The 17969-nt window shown below is 40.5% G+C and overlaps 1 protein-coding gene across 1 annotated transcript; it reads right to left on the reverse strand.

Moving 5' to 3' along the window:
* Positions 1 to 3174: 3174 nt before the first annotated feature.
* On the reverse strand, positions 3175 to 17753 carry INA (internexin neuronal intermediate filament protein alpha). The gene is made up of 3 exons (XM_020967736.2): positions 16614 to 17753; positions 7462 to 7586; positions 3175 to 6267 (listed from the first exon to the last, which is right to left on the reverse strand). The coding sequence occupies exons 1-3, from the start codon at positions 17667 to 17669 to the stop codon at positions 5961 to 5963; spliced, it is 1488 nt and encodes a 495-aa protein (XP_020823395.1). The 5' UTR covers positions 17670 to 17753; the 3' UTR covers positions 3175 to 5960.
* Between the last annotated feature and the right edge of the window lie 216 nt (positions 17754 to 17969).

Here is a 17969-nt window from a genome sequence, read left to right on the forward strand (position 1 = left end):
GAGTTTATCAATGACAATCTCAGTCACTTAGAGTCAACCCATAGTCTCTAAGTGCCAGTTCCCAAGAAGTCACCAAGATTTGTTGGATTTTTGGAGCTGATATTTAATAATAATAAAAGCTAGCACTTATATAGGACTTTTGGGAGCTGATATTTAACAAAGGATTCTGCAATAGAGGCCTGTACTTTATAGGATTATTTTTATCTGGTGACTTCTCCTAGAACCGTGTTCATTCTCAGGAATGTCTAAAAAGACAAAATCAGCCAAGCTCTTGTTCCAACCTTTTCATAAGCTACTGTTTTTCTATCACTACTTCTAAGTGGCATCGCATTCATCCTCAAGGAAATCATCTACACTCTGCTTGAGGTTTTGCCAGTGACAAGGCATTCTGAAGCATGATGCATATTGTGGCTCTCATCGATTCAATCCAATATAGTCTAATAATCACTTATTATACTACATGCAAACTACATGTTTGTGGTTGTGGTGAGTACCAACTGAGATAACATAGGTAAAGCATTTTGTAAACTTCAAAGTCCTATATAATAGCCATTATTATTATTATTATTATTAAATATCAGGGCCAAAAGTAAATATATTATTATATGATCAATATGTTTGATGCTATTATTAACCCCGTTTTACAGATGAGGAAACTGAGGCTTAGTGAGGTGAAGTGACTTGTCCAGGAACAATGAAAGAGAAAAATAAGATGAAAAATTTCTGCATCTTCATAAGGGGAGAGCTCCTAATATGAAGTAATCAGGATTCAGGATATTTGATTATTTGGAAAATTGCTTTTAAGTACCAAGATCATTTGAAGTTGAAGCTCACACTATGTGTCACTCATATGTTCTTCAGGCTGCTTGCTCCATTTTCTTAGAAACATTTTGAATAGCTTTCCAATTAGCTGATAATAGTTGAAGTTGTTTCCCTTCTCTCTGCCTTAACATTTCTTGACCACACATGTTACATATGATTATTCTGATTATAGTCTCTTTAGATGTCCTATAAGCTGCTCGTAAGGCCTGTCTTCCTTTCCAGTTTAGATCACAGAACACATGACTCACTGAGAAGTCAAATCAAGTGAACAAGCATTTATTAAGGGCCTACTATGTGCCAGGCACTATGCTAAGGATACAAAGAGGAAAAAAAAAAGGCAAAAAAGTTTTACCCTCCAGGAGCTCACAATCTAATGTAGAGAGACAAACCAACTTCTATGTACAAACAAGATATATACAGGATAAATTGGAAATAATGTCAGAGGGAAAGCACTAAGATTAAGGACTAGGAAAGGGTTTTTTTTTTTTGCAGAAAGAGGAATTTTAGCTGAGACTTGAAGGAAGCCAGTGAAGTCAGGAGGCAGAAGTGAGGAAGGTGAGAATTCCAGGAATAGGGGACAGCCAATAAAAATGCAGACTTGAGAGATGGAGTTGTCTTGTGGGAATAACAATGAGGCCAGTGTACGTGGAGGGAGTAACATAAAAGAGGACTGGAAAGGGCCAGCTTAGGACTGGCTTTAAAAGCCTAACGGAGAATTTTTATATTTGATCCTGGAGGCAATAGGGAGCCCCTCCAGTTTACTGAATAGGGGAGGGTAATATGGTCAGATGCACGCTTTAGAAACATCACTTTAATAGCTAAAGGTAGGATGGGCCAGAGTGGAGAGAGAGTTGGGGCAGGAAGACCAATGTCAAGGCTATTGCAATAGTAAGGTGATGCTAAAATGGTGGTGGTGTCAGGAGAGAAGGGTATGTATACAAGAGATGTGATGAAGTTAGAATCAGCAGGGCTTGACCGGTGATTGAATATGGGATATGGGAAAGGGGGCAATGAGTGAGTAACTGAGAATGACATCTAGGTTGTGAGCGTGAGTGACTGAGAGTTGGTGTTGCCTTTGACAATAATAGGGAAGGTAGTAAAGAGAAGGGGACTCAGCAGGGTGGGTGGGTGGGGGCTGGGGAGGGGAGGGAGGGTGGAATAATGAGTTCATTTTTGGACTTGTTGAGTTTAATATGTCAATGGGACATCCAATTTGAGATTGAGATGGAGATGTGAGACTAGAAATTAGGAGAGAGATTAGGGAAATAGATATAAGAATATGAGAAAAAGTAACCATAGTCAGCAGTTACAATTGCCAGAGGTTTCATTGATGTGATTAGAGAAGGGCCTTGGCAAAGATGGATTCAATGGGCAAATAATTCTCGGAAACAGCAACCTCAATGTCCTCTCAAAATCTGTTTTAGTGGTAGGATATGCCAGTCCAGCAAGTTCTCAGAAGGCATTTGAATTACAAATAACTATGTAACTATGCATCTAACTTCTCATTAGCCCTACCATCAGTCTCTTTAAGTAGTGTACAGATGCTCTTTAGATGCATGAAATTAAGAGAGTGAAGACATCTACAAAGACTTTGCCTCTTGAATAAGAAAATCCAAGTTGTAACTAGGCAGCTAGGGGACAGACCAAAGTCTAGTACTCAGGTACAGAGCCCTAATCACTGGACTTTGATCTATTACTTATCTGCCTACTGGATGGAGTGCTGGACCTAGAGTCAGTAAGTGCAATCCTGCCCCAGACATTTACTAGCTGTGTTACCCTGGGTGAGTCATTTGATTTCTCTAAGACTCAGTTTCTCCTTCTGCAAAATGGAAATGATAATAGCACCTACCTCAGGGGATTGCTATGAGAATCAAGTGAGATAACCTGTAAAATGCTTTATAATCCTTAAAGTACTACTACGTAAATGTTATTTTAACCTATCAATACAAATAATGAGTGGCATCCATTTACCTCCATATTCACCATCTGGATCCTGGAATGGCCGGGGGGAAAAAATTCCATTTGTGTGCCCAGGCAACATCTGAACTCTGCAAAGTCAGGTCATGTGTCTGGGTTAAACAAAGGACTCTGAGATAGAGGCCTTTACCTTATAGGACTATTTTTATCCAGTGACTTCTGCTAGAATCATGTTCATTCTCAGGAATGTCTAAAAAGGCAAAATTAGCCAAGCTCTTATTCCACCCTTTTCCAAGCTACTGTTTTTCTATCACTATTTCTAAGTGACATCACATTCATCCCCAAGGAAATCATCCACACTCTGCTTGAGGTTTTGTCAGTGACAAGGCATTCTGAAGCATGATGTATATTATGGCTCTCATCAATCCACTCCAATACAGTCTAATCTTCATTTATTAAGTGCCTACTACATGCAAAGGTTCTGGAGATACAAAGACAAAATGAAAAATAGTCACTGCCCTCAAGGAGCTTACATTCTACTGAGGGAGAGAAACACATCATGCAAACATGTAAGTATACTGATAATCTGAGAAGGAAAGAGAGGGTACTAACAACTAAGGAGATCAAAAAAGTCTCCCATAGGATGTGGGATCTGAGCTGAGTCTTGAAGAAAGCTAAGATTTAAGAGGCAGAGGTAAGAAGGGAATACACTGCAGGCATGGTGGACAGCCTATGCAAAGCACAGAGATGGGAGATGGGTAGGGAGTTCAGAGAATAACAAATAGGCCAATTTGACTGGAATACACTAAGACCAGAAAGGCAGTTTGGAGCTAAGTCACAAAGGACTTTATATGCTAAGGTGAGGCAAGAGGGAGCCATTGACAGTTCTTGAGCAGGGAGTGACATAGTCAAATTTGTACTTTAGGAAGATTATTTTGGCATATCTATGGAAAATGGATTGGTGAGGGGAGGGACTGGAAGCTGGAAGTCCAGTTAGGAGGCTGTCGTGACAGTAATACAGGGTAGAGGTGATCAGGGCTTGAGGTAGGGTGGTACAAGAAATGTCATAAGGGTAGAATGGACAAGACTCAGCAACTAGTAGGATAGAGAGAGTGAAGGAGAGGGAAGGGTAGAGAAAACTTCCAGGCTATGAACTTGGGTGACTGTGAAAGGTTGGTAGTGCCCTGAACAGAAATAAGGAATTACAAAGGATAGGTGGGTTTTTTTTGGAGGAAAGATGAATGAGTTTAATTATTTCTAATGCATGTAGTGATATTAATGAAGCTGTTAACAGTTTGTCAGGGCTTTTGTAGAGAGAAACAAAATGTGTCCATACAGACCAAAGTCCAGTTCCTGAGTACTCTGTGGTTTGAACTGTGCTTGCATTGCAAGAAGACAATCAAAAAGGTGTGGTCTCGCCAGACCAAAATAACCCTCCCCTCGGCAAAATAACACGCCACAAATAACACAGACTATGAGAGTGAAGTTCAGGTGTGGGGGGTTTTTAATTATTATTTTTACTAACTTGTGTCTTACAGCAGAAGGGAGAAGGAGGAGAAGTTGGGAGAGAAGAAAAATGACTATTCTAAATCCTTGAATTTAATAGGACAGGAAAATTTAGCGAAACTACAACTACCATAATTATCACCACAGAGCCCTGGAGTGAAAATGTGTAAAAAGAGATAAGCAAAACTCTTCAGCTGCGATGAAAGTGATCATAAGCAGCTAGGGCTTTATTTTCCTACATCATACTTGGCAGGTATCAGTCCGCACAAATAAGGCTGTGAGATGCAGAAGCTGCTCCGCTAGGGAGACTTAATGAGTTGGCCACCTAGGACCCACTTTCCAGGCAGGAAAATGGGGCACCTAAAACTCTGCATTCAAGGTCAAGACAATTTGTTGGTGGAGCACAATTTAAGAAACGGAAAATTCACATTTTTTTCCTCTTTTCTATCTGCTGGTGGTTTTGATTGACTGAAAAGGAGTTATTTGTATTGTTTCCTTCAACTGTACTTTGTGTCGTAGTGAGGCCCAGTTACATAAAATCTGCAGTGAGACTCTTGGGTCATAAGGAAACATAGATAGACAAGGCTTCACTAGAACCTGGGTTGGAAGGAAGGAAAGATACAAATGTGACTTTATCTAAAGGACAATATGTCTTCTCGTGAGACCATGGGCAGACTAATGCTACATCATCACAAATGAATAATCACAGATGAATGGAGTACTTAGCTGCTTCATTCTTAGAAATACGTCTCTTCTAGTTTATCCTAAATCTATCAGGCTGCTCACAGCTTAGAATCATTACTAATGTGCTTCTAGAGTTGAGGTGAAAGGCTACACTCCTAACAGAGTGAATTTTCGACTACATGTATTTGAGTCACAAACTAACCAAACTAGGAAAGATAAGCATTTTTTGTGTGAGGGGAAGAGAACTATCAAAAGGCATCATTCATTGCCAAGTTCCTTTCTTAACTACAACATGTTAGATGACGTGAAATGGTCATGAGAAGTCATCACATATATCACAGAAATGACCACCATGCATCTAGTCACCCACTGGGCACAGTGGGCTGCAGGGGCAAACTTTTTCTTTTTCGAAAATCCTGAAATTGTTTAAAAGGGAAGAATATTAACTGGCCTTTTATTTTTTCTGAATGAAGATGAGCTGGAGCAGCACCCGAGGAGCCAACGTTCACACTGTATCAAGCAGCTTTAAGCAGCCTTTACCTAGGATGTGGGCAGGTTGATTCATCTTTGGCAGTGATTTGTTATGTGTCTAAGGAGCATGAGTGAACTGGGTGTGGGCGGAGGCTGGTGAGCGTACATAGGACTTAATTTTAGCCCACAGCAAATGACAATGATCACAGAAGATTTAGCACCTCAGGTGACACCTTCTCTGGTTCAGAATCATCTGTCTGCCTGAATGAGAAGGGCATAATATTGGGTAACTTCTCTGTGATTGCTCCAGGACCATAGTTGGCTCCTAACAGGTTAGGCTGCTGCTTCTAAGTGAGTTTTTCTTGCTTGAGAGAAAATTGAGTATTGAAAATGAGACTAAAGCCTGGAGAGATTTTATAGTATGTAACAGGTGTTTGGTTTGGGAAAAAAAAGCTATTTAAAAGGTCAAATGCATATTATTCCCTCTTAAGTATTAGTTTCTTATCTATTTAAGGGTTGGGGGGTTTTTGTTGTTGTTGTTTGTTTGTTTTAAGCACTGACTATATTTTTTGGCTTGAAATGGTGACTTCTTCTAGGTTTGGTTTTTCGGTTTTCTTAGTAGAGATTATGGTTTCCTCCATTATTTCTGCAAAGCTCTCCTCTATCTGAGAAGCCTTCTTGGAGGCCACTTTAGAAGCTTCCTCCTCCTTCTCCTCTTTCTTAGACAACATAGGAGGTGACCCTTTTGAGGCAGTTGAACTAAACATTCTGGATGATACCAAATAACCAGGATTAGGAGGTGGATTCAGCCCCGAAATGGTCATTCCACTGGTGCTGAATCGGGTCTCTTCACCTTCTAGCAGCTTCCTGTGAATGCAACAGAGAGAAGGATTAGCAGAAAATGTCACTGAGAGGTCAAACCACCAACCCCAAGACATTCAGAAAAGGTCTAATTGGATTTGGTTTCCTGACTCAAAGTCAGGACTATATACTTGAAAAAAATGTATTTTGTATCATAGTTAATTATAAATGTTCTCTGTCTCCCCAACTAAACTATAAACTATTTAAGGGTAGAGATTATTTTTTTATTAACATCTTTTTCCACTTTCCTAACATAAAGTCTCACAATTATTTGCTGAACCAGAATCTGAAGACACAGAAGATTTATGGTGGCAAAGAAATGGAAACTAAGAAGGTAACCATCGATTGGGGAATGGCTGAACAAAATATGTATGAATACAATGGAATATTGTTGTGCCACGAGGAGAGAGATATGTGGCACAATGGACAGAACTCTAGGCCTGGAGTCAGGAAGACCTGAATTCAACTCCAGCCTCAGACACTTAATAGCTCTCTCACTTTGGACAAGTCATTTAACTTCTGGTTGCCTCAGTTTTCTCAACTATAAAATGGGGGTAACAAAAGCACCTACCTCCCAGGGTTGTTGTGAGGATCAAATGAGATAACATTTCCAGACACGTTGCAGGTGCTATATAAATGCTAGTTGTTGTTGTTATTATTATTATTATTATTATGATAAGAAATTATTAAAGTTAGAGTTTCAGAGAAGCCTGTGAAGACTTGTATGAACTGATGTAGAATGAAATGAATAGAATGAGGAGAACAATTTATACAATAACAAAATTGTAAAGACAACTTTGAAAGACTTAAGACTCTGATAATGCAGCAATCAATTACAATTCCAGAAGACTCATGATGAAAAATGTTATTCATGTTCCCACATAGAGGTGATAGACCCAGGGTGCTGAATGAGACACTATTTTCTGGACATGGACAATGTGGGAATTTTTTTTGCCTACTTACATCTATTACAAGGACTAGAATGGCATGACTAGAATAGATTAGACTTAAGGCGATGCAGAGACAGAGGTATAGGCCACCCAAAAATATTTCATTAGGACTGTTGGTATTGTTATATATTAACTTAGCCAACAGAAAGAGAGAATATAATCAAGTATCCGCATTGATTCCATGCTTCTGGTGACCTAGGGCACTCTAAGCAGTGGCCTTAAACAGCACTGGCTATGAGCTGGGCATTACCTGTAAGCAGCAATCTCAATATCCAGAGCCATTTTGACATTGAGCAGATCCTGGTACTCCCGCAGGTGGCGAGCCATCTCACTCTTTGTGTTCCTCAGATCATTCTCTAGTTGTCCAATGCTATCCTGCAAAAGAGAAGTCCTGACCAATTAGCCCAAGCCAGCCTAAAGTCAATGGTACTCCCACCTGGTGTATGATTCTGGTCACTGTGGAAATTCACAATATCAGCTATGGATTGTCCCACTCCTGGCTTGTCTCATTACATTACATCCATCCATTCGTTCAACAAGCACTGATTAAAAGTTTACTCTGAAATTCTTTGTTATAGGGGATGCCTGTCTGGGAAAACAAGGAAGGAGAGATCCAGGGGAAAATTTAAGTAATGTAAAAATAAAATACATCAATAAAATTTGTTTTTTAAAAAGGAGCTTATTCTGTGCATTATTCTAGATCCAAGGAGAAATATAAAGTTTTAAGGCATGGTCCTTGCCCTCGTGGAGCTTACATTCTAGCAGGAAAAATAAAGATCTAATAATCACATATCCTTTCTCTACCCCCACATCTCCATCAAGGATTCAGAATCAAGAAATTCCTACTGGGATAAGAGTGGGACAGAAAGACAACAAGGCTAGCCAGGATGCCCTGTATCTTTTTCACGTTTTGATTTCCTTACAATCATTTCCCAACAGCTGCTATAGAATATCTTTACTAAAAGCCTTTTATTCAGTTGGTCAAAAGAGTCAAGAATGGAATAGAAAAGCTTTTTTTAGCTAAATACTAAAACTGAATCGATATATATTTTTTAAATGTCTAGGGTCCTACTCCAAATTCTTCTAATTACAAGTCTAGGCCCAGAAAGAAACTTTGAATTTGTTGTTCATGATATTGCTGGATATTTGAGGTCACTAACCTCATATAATTGTATCAGTGGCCTGTTGCTGCTTATTTGTTGTTCATCCTTTGCTCTCGAAGAGGACCAATGACATCACAAGGGTGATGTCTTGACTTGTGTGTGAATTGGATTTAAATGAGGCAGAGCTGCGCAGTCATCAGCCTCATTCTCTCCTCCAGAATCATCAGAGTCCAGGGGCAAGACAAAAGTCAAGACAACTGTCAGTGGCTCCATCAGTGGTTTAAGAGACATGGAAGATTCAACAGACTGAGTATTATTTTACCGAAAACAGTGATGCAGGTCAGTGCATGAGATATCTAAGCTATACTATGCTACATTTGATGGGTAGACTCACTTCTCCTACTGCTCGGTCCTAAGTTCAACAAAGCCAGCTTTGGTGATGAAAAACATAGTTGATGCTGCAAGAAATACAAACCTTCAAACTCTAAGAAACAGCAGAAAGAATTTAAATTACACCACTTACTATTTTATAAACAATAGAACTCAGCAGAGAATAGACCTTGATGGCCAATAGGGATAAGAACAATCAACAATAAGCCTTTAAAAGTAAGTGGGGAGAAATACCAATTACTTAGAAGCCAAAAAAAGAATGCTCTAAAATCATTAAAGAATCATGGGAGACAAAGCAAGGAAGACTCCTGGAAGGCACTGGGCATTTTATTTCAAGGTGCTACTGAAAGTGACATGATGGATTTAGACTGATACCACCAAAGCTGAAGAAATAGCTATATAGGTCCTTTTCTGAAATGAAAATCATGTGAGGGGGGAAAAAAACAACCTGATCGTTTCATGGTTAGTCTGAAATGGAAGACTCAGGACTGTGATTTTTGGCTTGCCTTTTTTTGTTGTTGTTGTTAATTAGTTGTGTTACACTCTTTAACTCCATTTGGGGCTTTCTTGGCAAAGATACTGGAGTAATTTGCTATTTCCTTCCCCAGCTCATTTTACAGATGAGGAAACTGAGGCAAACAGGGTTAAATTATTTGCCCAGGGTCACATAGTAAGTGTCTGAGGCTGTATTTGAATTCCGGTCCTTCTGACTCCAGGTCCAACATGCTATCCACTGCTCCATCTTTGCCACAGCTTTCCAAAATATTCTGAGATAAGTTTCTCTTCTGCTTCCCCTTTTCTCTTTTCAAAACAGGAAATAAGATGCCTTTGTATATTTAAGGTGCTTTGAAAACCTCAGATTAAAGCTACCTACTAAAAGGGTAAATCCTACCTTGGCTATCTAGAAATCTCATTCATACAGAAAAAGTTCTGGATAGTATGGGGATATAAATATCAGAATGTTATTGCTGGAAAGCTATTGAATCCAACCCCTCTCATTTTGCAGAGGAAGAACTAGCAGTTCAGAGAGGTCAAGTGACTTCTCAAAGGTCACAATTAGTGACAGTGCTGAGATTAGAAATCTCAACCCAGTACACTGTGCTACTTTGGTTCCCCATAACTTTCCCCCTCATTTTCTTCAAAAAAAAAATTATCTATAGGAAATGGTTAAACCAATCATGGTACATAAAAATAATGAATTTTTTTTCACTTCCTTGCTTTTTTTTTGCAATATGGGTAATATGGAAATATGTTTTGTTTGACTCCACATTTATGATTGATATTATATTGCTTGCTTTCTCAATGGGTTGGGGAAAGACTGGAGAGAATTCAACATTTTTAAAAAAATGAACATTAAAATAAATTTTAAAAATTTAATTGATGAAAAATAAAAATGATAAAAATTTTATTCCTCTATTTAAATGACAGATTTGAGGAATTCAAAGAAATATGGAAAGAGACATAATGATGCAAAGCAAAAAAAAGTATTATTAGGACAACATCCACTATACATCCATTATAACAACATAAAAAACACTCAAAAATATTATATCTATACATATAAAAGGGAGACCATAGGAGGTAAAGAGTAACATTTTCTTAAAGTATATATATATATATATATATATATATTTAATATGATTAGTTATTTTATATGATTTGTAGGTTTAATATGATTATTTATTAATAATTATTATAAATAATTATCATATTATATAATTATATTACATAAATATATTGTATTTTATATATTTAATATGATTATTAATGTGATTAGTTGACTAATTATATGGTTGCACTGGGTTTTATTGGATTTTTCTCCCACTGTAGGACTTTCAAAGAAAATTATCTTTTAAAAAATTAAAATATATTAATCTAATGGCAGTCTCTCTTAGTCAAAAGTGAATATTATATACAAGGATAAAACATTCTCACCATAGGCACCATTTCACAACAGAACTGGAACCAAAGGTATATATCTTTATCTATCATAAAGTCAAATGAGAGCTTGCATGTTAAAGACAATGTAAGCCACGTTGGAAGGGCTGTGGGAACACAGTCATTCTAACATATTGTTAGTAGAGCTGTGAAGTGGTCCAGTCATTCTATATGTTGATTTACAATTATTTAACTATACTCTATGACCCAGCGATATCACTACTAGGCATATGCCCAAAGTAAGTAAAAAGATAGAAGGGAAGATACTATATACACAAAAATATCCATAAGCAACACTTTTTGAGGTTCCAAAAACTAGAAACAAAGTGGTTACCCATCAATCAGGGAGCAGATGAACAAACTGTGGTCCGTGAATATAATAGAATGGTTGGTTGGATGGTCATTGTCCTTCATTCTCAAAGGGAACCAAAATGACATCGTTATTATGCTGAAAGAAACAATGAGGTGTTGTCTGAGAAGTGGGAATCACACTGAAGAAAATAAAGATGGGGAAAACAGCTGGACTAAATCAAGTATACCATAGAAGAGATCCATTTTGAAGCTTTTGAGGACTGGTTTCTTAAGACATCTGAAAAAGCAGAGAGGTCATAGATATAGAGATAGAAAGGGTCTTCTACAGATGATGAGATCCTTCAGATGCTTTTATTTATAAATGATACTGGATCAAGTCCCAAAACATTGTAGAACTTAATAAATGAGATCTATAATCACACACACACACACACAAATCTGATTTAACTATTAACACAGGGAAAATCAAGTGGATGAAGAATGTCTTTTATCCAGATTGTGATGTGGAAAATGACAATCCATAGAGCTTGTCCATTGAAGTGTGCACACACATGCACACCCACATGAGTGTGTGAGCACACACACACACACATATCTTGCACAGATATTACAAATATATGATGAACTAAGTCCAGAATTGAAAAGATGAAGGAAAGTGATATAGACTGCCTTGGGAAATTGAATAATTTTTTAAATAACTCCACTACCACTACTTCAAGCTTCTCCATGAAACAAAGACCATCTTTTTAATACTAATATTCTTCTAGTAACATATTGTTGTGCCATGGAATATCATGGTTTTTAAAGAACTGAAGGTGATAATCACTCAAAGGGTGACGGGAAAGCACATGGTGGATGTAAGCAGATTGCAATACATTACAACAAATAAATGATGCTGGAAAAGTGGTTTAAAGGTCATTAAAGAAAGAGCTGACTACAAAAGAGATGTGCTAATCACAAAACAAGAGCAAGGGATAACAGGACAATCTTCATTAGTATCTATGTAATGTCAAGATAAGGAAAGCCCCTAGAACATCATGGCAGGGGGAGTGTCTTTTATGGGTATGTGTGGTTGTGTTGAACAGGATGGGCTGGCATGGATGGGTTGTAATTGGCATTAACTAAAGGAGTAGATACATCAATGAGATACCATGATCCATCAAAATACTAGAGTAAGAAATGATTAATATGAGGAATTTAAAGAAATTTGGGGAGACTAAAAGGAACTAATGCAGAGCAAAGTAAGCAGAACCAGGTGAACTATATGCATAACAACCATGACAATATTTACGCATTCACCAATGAACTCTAGAGGCCTATAGCCTTTCCTGCCATGTTGTTGTTGAGTCATTTACAGTTGTGACTGACTCTTTGTGATCCTCTTTGGGGTTTTCTTGGCAAAGATACTGAAGTGGTTTGCCATTTCCTTTTCCAGCTCATCTTACAGATGGGAAGATTGGGGCAAACAGGGTTAAGTGACTTGCTCAGGGTCACACAGCTAGCATGTGTTCTGAGGTCAGATTTGAACCCACAAAGATGGGTTTTCCAGTCCATTGAGTCACCTGCCTTCCTGCAGTAAAGTAGTAGAAAACAGACACATAATGAGAGATATGCTGTTTAGACATCATCAAAGTACTGGCATGTTTTGCTTAACTTCACTTCTTTGTTAATAAGAGCATTGTCCTTGTCCAAAAAAAAAATGTCTCAGTCTGCATCTAGTCCATCGCTTCTCTGTCAGGATGTGGTAGCATGATCACTTGCTTTTTCCTAATCTGTTATAGGCTTTGGAATCAGATATTGTATGTAAAGCATAAGAAGGTTGTAGGAAATTTGGGAACATGTCAGTGTATGAATTATAGTGTATAAACTGTGAGCTTTCTGTGACATCTATTTTGGCTTTTCATGGACTTTTTTTGCTCCCTACCTATTTGTCAGCTGTACTTTCTCTATAGGTGAGGTTGACGCATCATTTGAAGGTAGAAGTGGGAGTTAGGGTTAGTAACTTTAATTTGCATCAAGTGGTCTACTTATTTGTAGAGGCTTAGGTTATGATAAAAGGTGAAGTTTCGCTCTCAGTAGCAGGAAGTGCTTTTGACAGTTGATCTGACTCTCTCTTCTTCCCTCTTCTTAGTTTCCTATTTATGCTTGAATAGATTTTTAAAAATACCATGAAGATAACTCAGCACTTATCCCGAATAAGATAGTGTTACCCACATGAAAAACTATTGTGTAATTTTGGTAGTCTGCTCCCTTGGGCTGTGGAGCTTCGAATGGAAGATTTTATATCACCTTAAAAAACCTCTTTTTAAAGTCATTGATATCAGCACTGAAAGCTAGAGGCTGGAAGGTGAATAAAACAGAGAAAGGGGATGATGGTGAAAAGGAGGAAAAAGCAACAAGAGACATCTCTATTTATTTGGGATATCATTCTCAGCTTCTGTTGAGGCCACACCTTGGTCAGATAAGAGCTGTCATTCTGTAAATGATGTCTCCCTAAGCCATAAGTAATGAATTGAGGACAAGGAGGATACGTCCTTTTGGAAAAGAACTCTCCTTTCTTCCTTTGTTTTCCAGAAACAAAGGGTAAGGTATATCCAGAGTATAAGAATAAGGGGATTTCTAAATGTAAAAGATCACTTTGGGTGATTCAGGCAATGGAATTAAGTAGAACAAAGGTCCATGAGTAAGCAGAAAACAAACAAATCCTCTGTCCTAGCTTGTAATTTCAAAGCTAGATTTCTCTGGCTCTATATTTACATGCTGCCACTTCTCCCTCACCCCGCCCTATCACTTTCAGTGGATAGACCCCACATACAATTTAATTAGGCTAAGCTCCAGTTTCATTCTGGTGAGAGCACAGCAGCCATTACATTTCCCCCCCAGAGACTATGAAATAAGAAGAATCAGCAAAGTCTTTCAAGGAAGCAACTTCACCTCTCAAAGACCTGTGGTTGCCTTTTCATTATTGGGCTGGGTCACTGAGGTCTAACTGAGAACATATTCCCTTTGCTCTTCCATAAGGCTCTGCATTCATTCCAACAATGTGAAGAAAATGGGAGAAATGATACAGGGATTGGAATTCCCCTCTGCAATGAATGGGAATGCTTCTTAAGGAAAAGAGGTGGTTGCATTTGACTTGTGACATGCCTTAATAACAATGATCCTTCCCTCCCTTGAGCTACCCCACCACTCCTAGTTTGTGTCATACCATTGTTCACTTGATTATGTCATCTTGAGTTATTCTTTGTTTCATATGTATAATTTTTGTCTCCACAATTATAATACAGAGATCATGACCTAATACTTCTTTTTCCCTTATGTCTAGCATGGTGCTGAATGTACAGCAGGGTTCACTGTATAGTTGTTAACTTTGTTTTTGTGTCCTTCCCCTACCTCTATGTAAGGACAAGCTTATAAAGTAAGATGTGCATTAGGCTGCTGGAAAATACACTGATTGGTTGGCTCTTCTTTGAAGCAGAAGAAAAAGCAATGGCATCCTTTCTTCTGCAGTGGGGGAGAAAAAGAAAAATATATATACAGGATAGTTGAATCTTAGTGAGGAAATCATGGTGCTTTGACTTGACCTGTTATGAAATTTCTTGAGAAAGAAGATATTATTGCTTCTTGGCCAAAGCAATAGCCAGCAGCTTCAGCCCTCCTGGGACACCAGGTGGGCCTATGAGCCACACCCAAGAAAAATGAAATAGCTCAGGACTGTCCGTCTTAATATCTCACTCCACTCCCATGAGCCATTCCACTTAGTCCTGAAAGGAATTGCTGGGGCAGAGGGAGGAGGGGTGGGGTGGGGTGCAGCACTGCAGAGCTGCAGATGCCGCATTTTTTTCTGCAGACCCAGGTCTGGCTGCCCATGCTATTGTGTGACCCTGAAAGCCTTTCAAAGCAAAACAGACAAGCAAGCATCATAAATACCACCCCTTCCTCTTTCCCTCCACCACCAGGCCAAGGAAGGAAAAACTGTATGCTATGCTAGCCAACAAGGATACCGTGGTACCAAACAGAGAGGACAAGTGTCTTAAAATTATGCTAGCCTGGGCACCTCCCTTTCATAGAGTAACAAAGCTAGACTTTCAGGGGTCACCTAGTCCTTCTCCCTAGAATCTAGGAAGAAGAAATGCTGTCTAGACTCCAGTTATAGTAGCACTTCATGAATTTAGAATGGCTGGGAACAGAGCCAGATATTTAGTAGAAAGCTTGGGTTTTAGGATTTTGTGATGCAGTTCAACTATTTTTATGTATTCACAGAAATTACTAGTGAAAGATAAAATAGAGATACTCTCCAGACCTGCTTGAAAAAATGACAATAATAATTTACATTTTAACATAAATAATTCACTTTACATGCATTGAATAAATAAAGATCCATTGGAAAGTAGTAGCATGTTTGCAGACATTGTTTCAAAGACCTTAAAAACAGTTTGTACTCTTCAGATAAATGGCTCCCACCTTATTTGCACAAATCATTTTTCTCAAACACTTTCTTCATAAACAGTGTAAAGGTGCAAAATTCAATCCAAAGCAGGGTGAATTATCCCAAATTTATGAATTGGTGGAGGCCAAATTATTGAGGCTGTATTGTGCCCCTAAGTAAAGTCACAGAATTACCATTCTTTGCTAGTACTTTTCTCCTCCCTGCCTCCATACTGCTGCCTTTTGTCCCTTTCCTGGTCAACCAGACACATCCCACAGCAAATCTGAAGATGCAGTAGCCATTGTTTGCTGGGGGTGGGGGAGGAACAAATAGGAAATATCTTTTCAGGAGCATAAAGACAGGTGAAGAGGAAGAAGCAAATGCCTACAACTGCTCTACAACAAAGAAGCCCCAGCCTCTGTAGTTCAGCTCCTGAGCTACAACAATCAACCAATAAATAAACAAATAAGTAAAAGTCAGGGGAAAGGGTGTTTTAAAACAGAATCTCACTGTGCCTGTGCAAAGAAAGGTTTCTGTAAAAGCACCAAACAAAAGAAAAATTTTATGACTCCCATGAACGACCTCAGGTGGCCAAGAATATACAGCTGGGGGTTTAGGGGATGGGAAGGGGAAAAGGCAATTGTCTAGAGAGCCATATCCAAAGCACCACTGGTGAATGATAGAGGGAAATCTATCATTGCTTAGAGACAGGGAAAATCTAAAGGGGTTAAGACTGGCACAGCACCATGGACAGCAGCCGTCGCCTCTTTGCCTTTTAACCTATAGATCTCAAGCCTCCGTACAGACTCTTAGCCGCTCCAGAGGCAGAAACTGGGACCCGGACTCTAGGAATGTGAAAGGCAAAGGAAAGTGAATAGATCAATTACTCTGTTCGCTTTTCATCCCCACCTCTTCTTTAATATAATCACTTTGTCTACGCTGGGAGAAGGGTGTGGTAGGCTGTTAGCTTAGTTTTTTAATCCATCTTATTTTTCCGAAAATCAATACTAGAGGAAAAGGAAAGCTGCTCCTCTCTATTATTATGTGACAATGTCCATTTTGGGAGGGGTCAAGGAGAAGAGCTGGACTTTCAAAAGGAGGATTAGGATCAATCACTTGGATAGGGGACCTTTCAGTCGCCCAAGGTACAAGCACAAGCCAATGTTAATGGACCTCCACTTTCACTCAGGCAAGCGTCACTAGTGAAGTATGTAGTCCGCCACTACTTACCTGAAAACCAGCTACCTCAGCACTATGCCTTTCCTCCATCTCCAGGATCTGCCTTTCCAGGGATTCATTGGCACCTCTGAGCCCTTCGATTTCGATGGTGCGTGCCTGCAGCTGGCGTCGGTACTCGTGAATCTCCTCGCGGCTGGCTCGGATGGCTTCGGTGCTGCGCGCCGCTTGCTCGTTCAAGTTGGCGAATTTAGACTTGTACCACTCCTCAGCGGATTGTAGGTTCTTGGCGGCCAGAGACTCGTACTGGGCACGGATCTCCCGCAGCGCCGAGGTCAGATCTGGCTTGGCCACGGTCATGTCCACCTCAGCCGAGGCCTGGGACGATGCCTGCAGCGTCGCCAGAAGCTCAGACACTTCCTCCTCGTGCACTTGCCGTAGGAAGGCCAATTCATCTAATAGCGCCTCCACCTTCTTCTCCAGGTCCAGCCGTGCCAAGGTGGCGCCGTCCACATCTCGCTGCTGCGCCTTCAGGGCGCGTTCCGCGCCTTCTCTTCCGCGGCTCTCCTCCTCGCAACGCGCCCGCAACCGCTGCACCTCCTCGGCCAGCCCGTCCCGCTCCAGCAGCGCCTGAGTCCGCGCGGAGCTAGCCTCCTCAAGCTGCGTGCGGAGCTCCCGCAGCTCGCGCTGAAACAGCTCGCCAACGCGCGACGGCTCGGCGTGGCGCTGCCGCAATGCCGCCAGCTCAGCCTCAAGCGCACGGTTCTGGGTCTCCAGCTGGTGCACCTTTTCGATGAACACTGCAAAGCGGTCGTTGAGGCCCTGCAGCTGCTCTTTCTCGTTGGTGCGGATGATCTTGTACTCGTTGTTGCGAGCTGCTGCCTGGCTCAGGTCCAAGCTGTCGGCCCCAGTCCGGCGGTAGCTCAGCCCCAGCCCCAGAGAAGAGGAGGCGGAACAGGCACCCGACGAGGGAACATTGCACCGGGACAGAGACTGTGACCTGAAGCTCCCGCCACCGCTGCCCCCGAAACGCGAGGAAAGGCGTGAGCCATCCCCAAACACCTTCCTGTAGGAGGAGGAGCAAAGATAATGGTCTGAGCTAAAGCTCATCTTGCAGGTGACAGCGAGGGTACCGAGCAAAAGACTAGGCTGATGGGGCTCTGAGCACCCGGGTTATAAGCCACTGGAGGCGGGGCTGGGAGGGAAGCGTTAGAGGCGGGGCGTTCGCCGGGAACCATGGAAAGGGAAGGTCCATGGAGAAAGGAGAGCTGGGAGTGGTGAGTGACAGTGGTGGGGTGAGGTTTGGTGGGGAGGGGAGAGAGTGGGGCGATGGAGAATCGCACTGCAGCAGCGCAGTGGCTGGGGCTGCGTGGTGTCTCTGGCCAAAGGACCTGGAGGACCAAGACCGCA

The sequence above is a fragment of the Phascolarctos cinereus genome, unplaced genomic scaffold (genome assembly GCF_003287225.1).
Source record: "Phascolarctos cinereus isolate Bilbo 61053 unplaced genomic scaffold, phaCin_HiC Scaffold_3;HRSCAF=262, whole genome shotgun sequence".
NCBI classification, from domain to species: Eukaryota; Metazoa; Chordata; class Mammalia; order Diprotodontia; family Phascolarctidae; genus Phascolarctos; species Phascolarctos cinereus.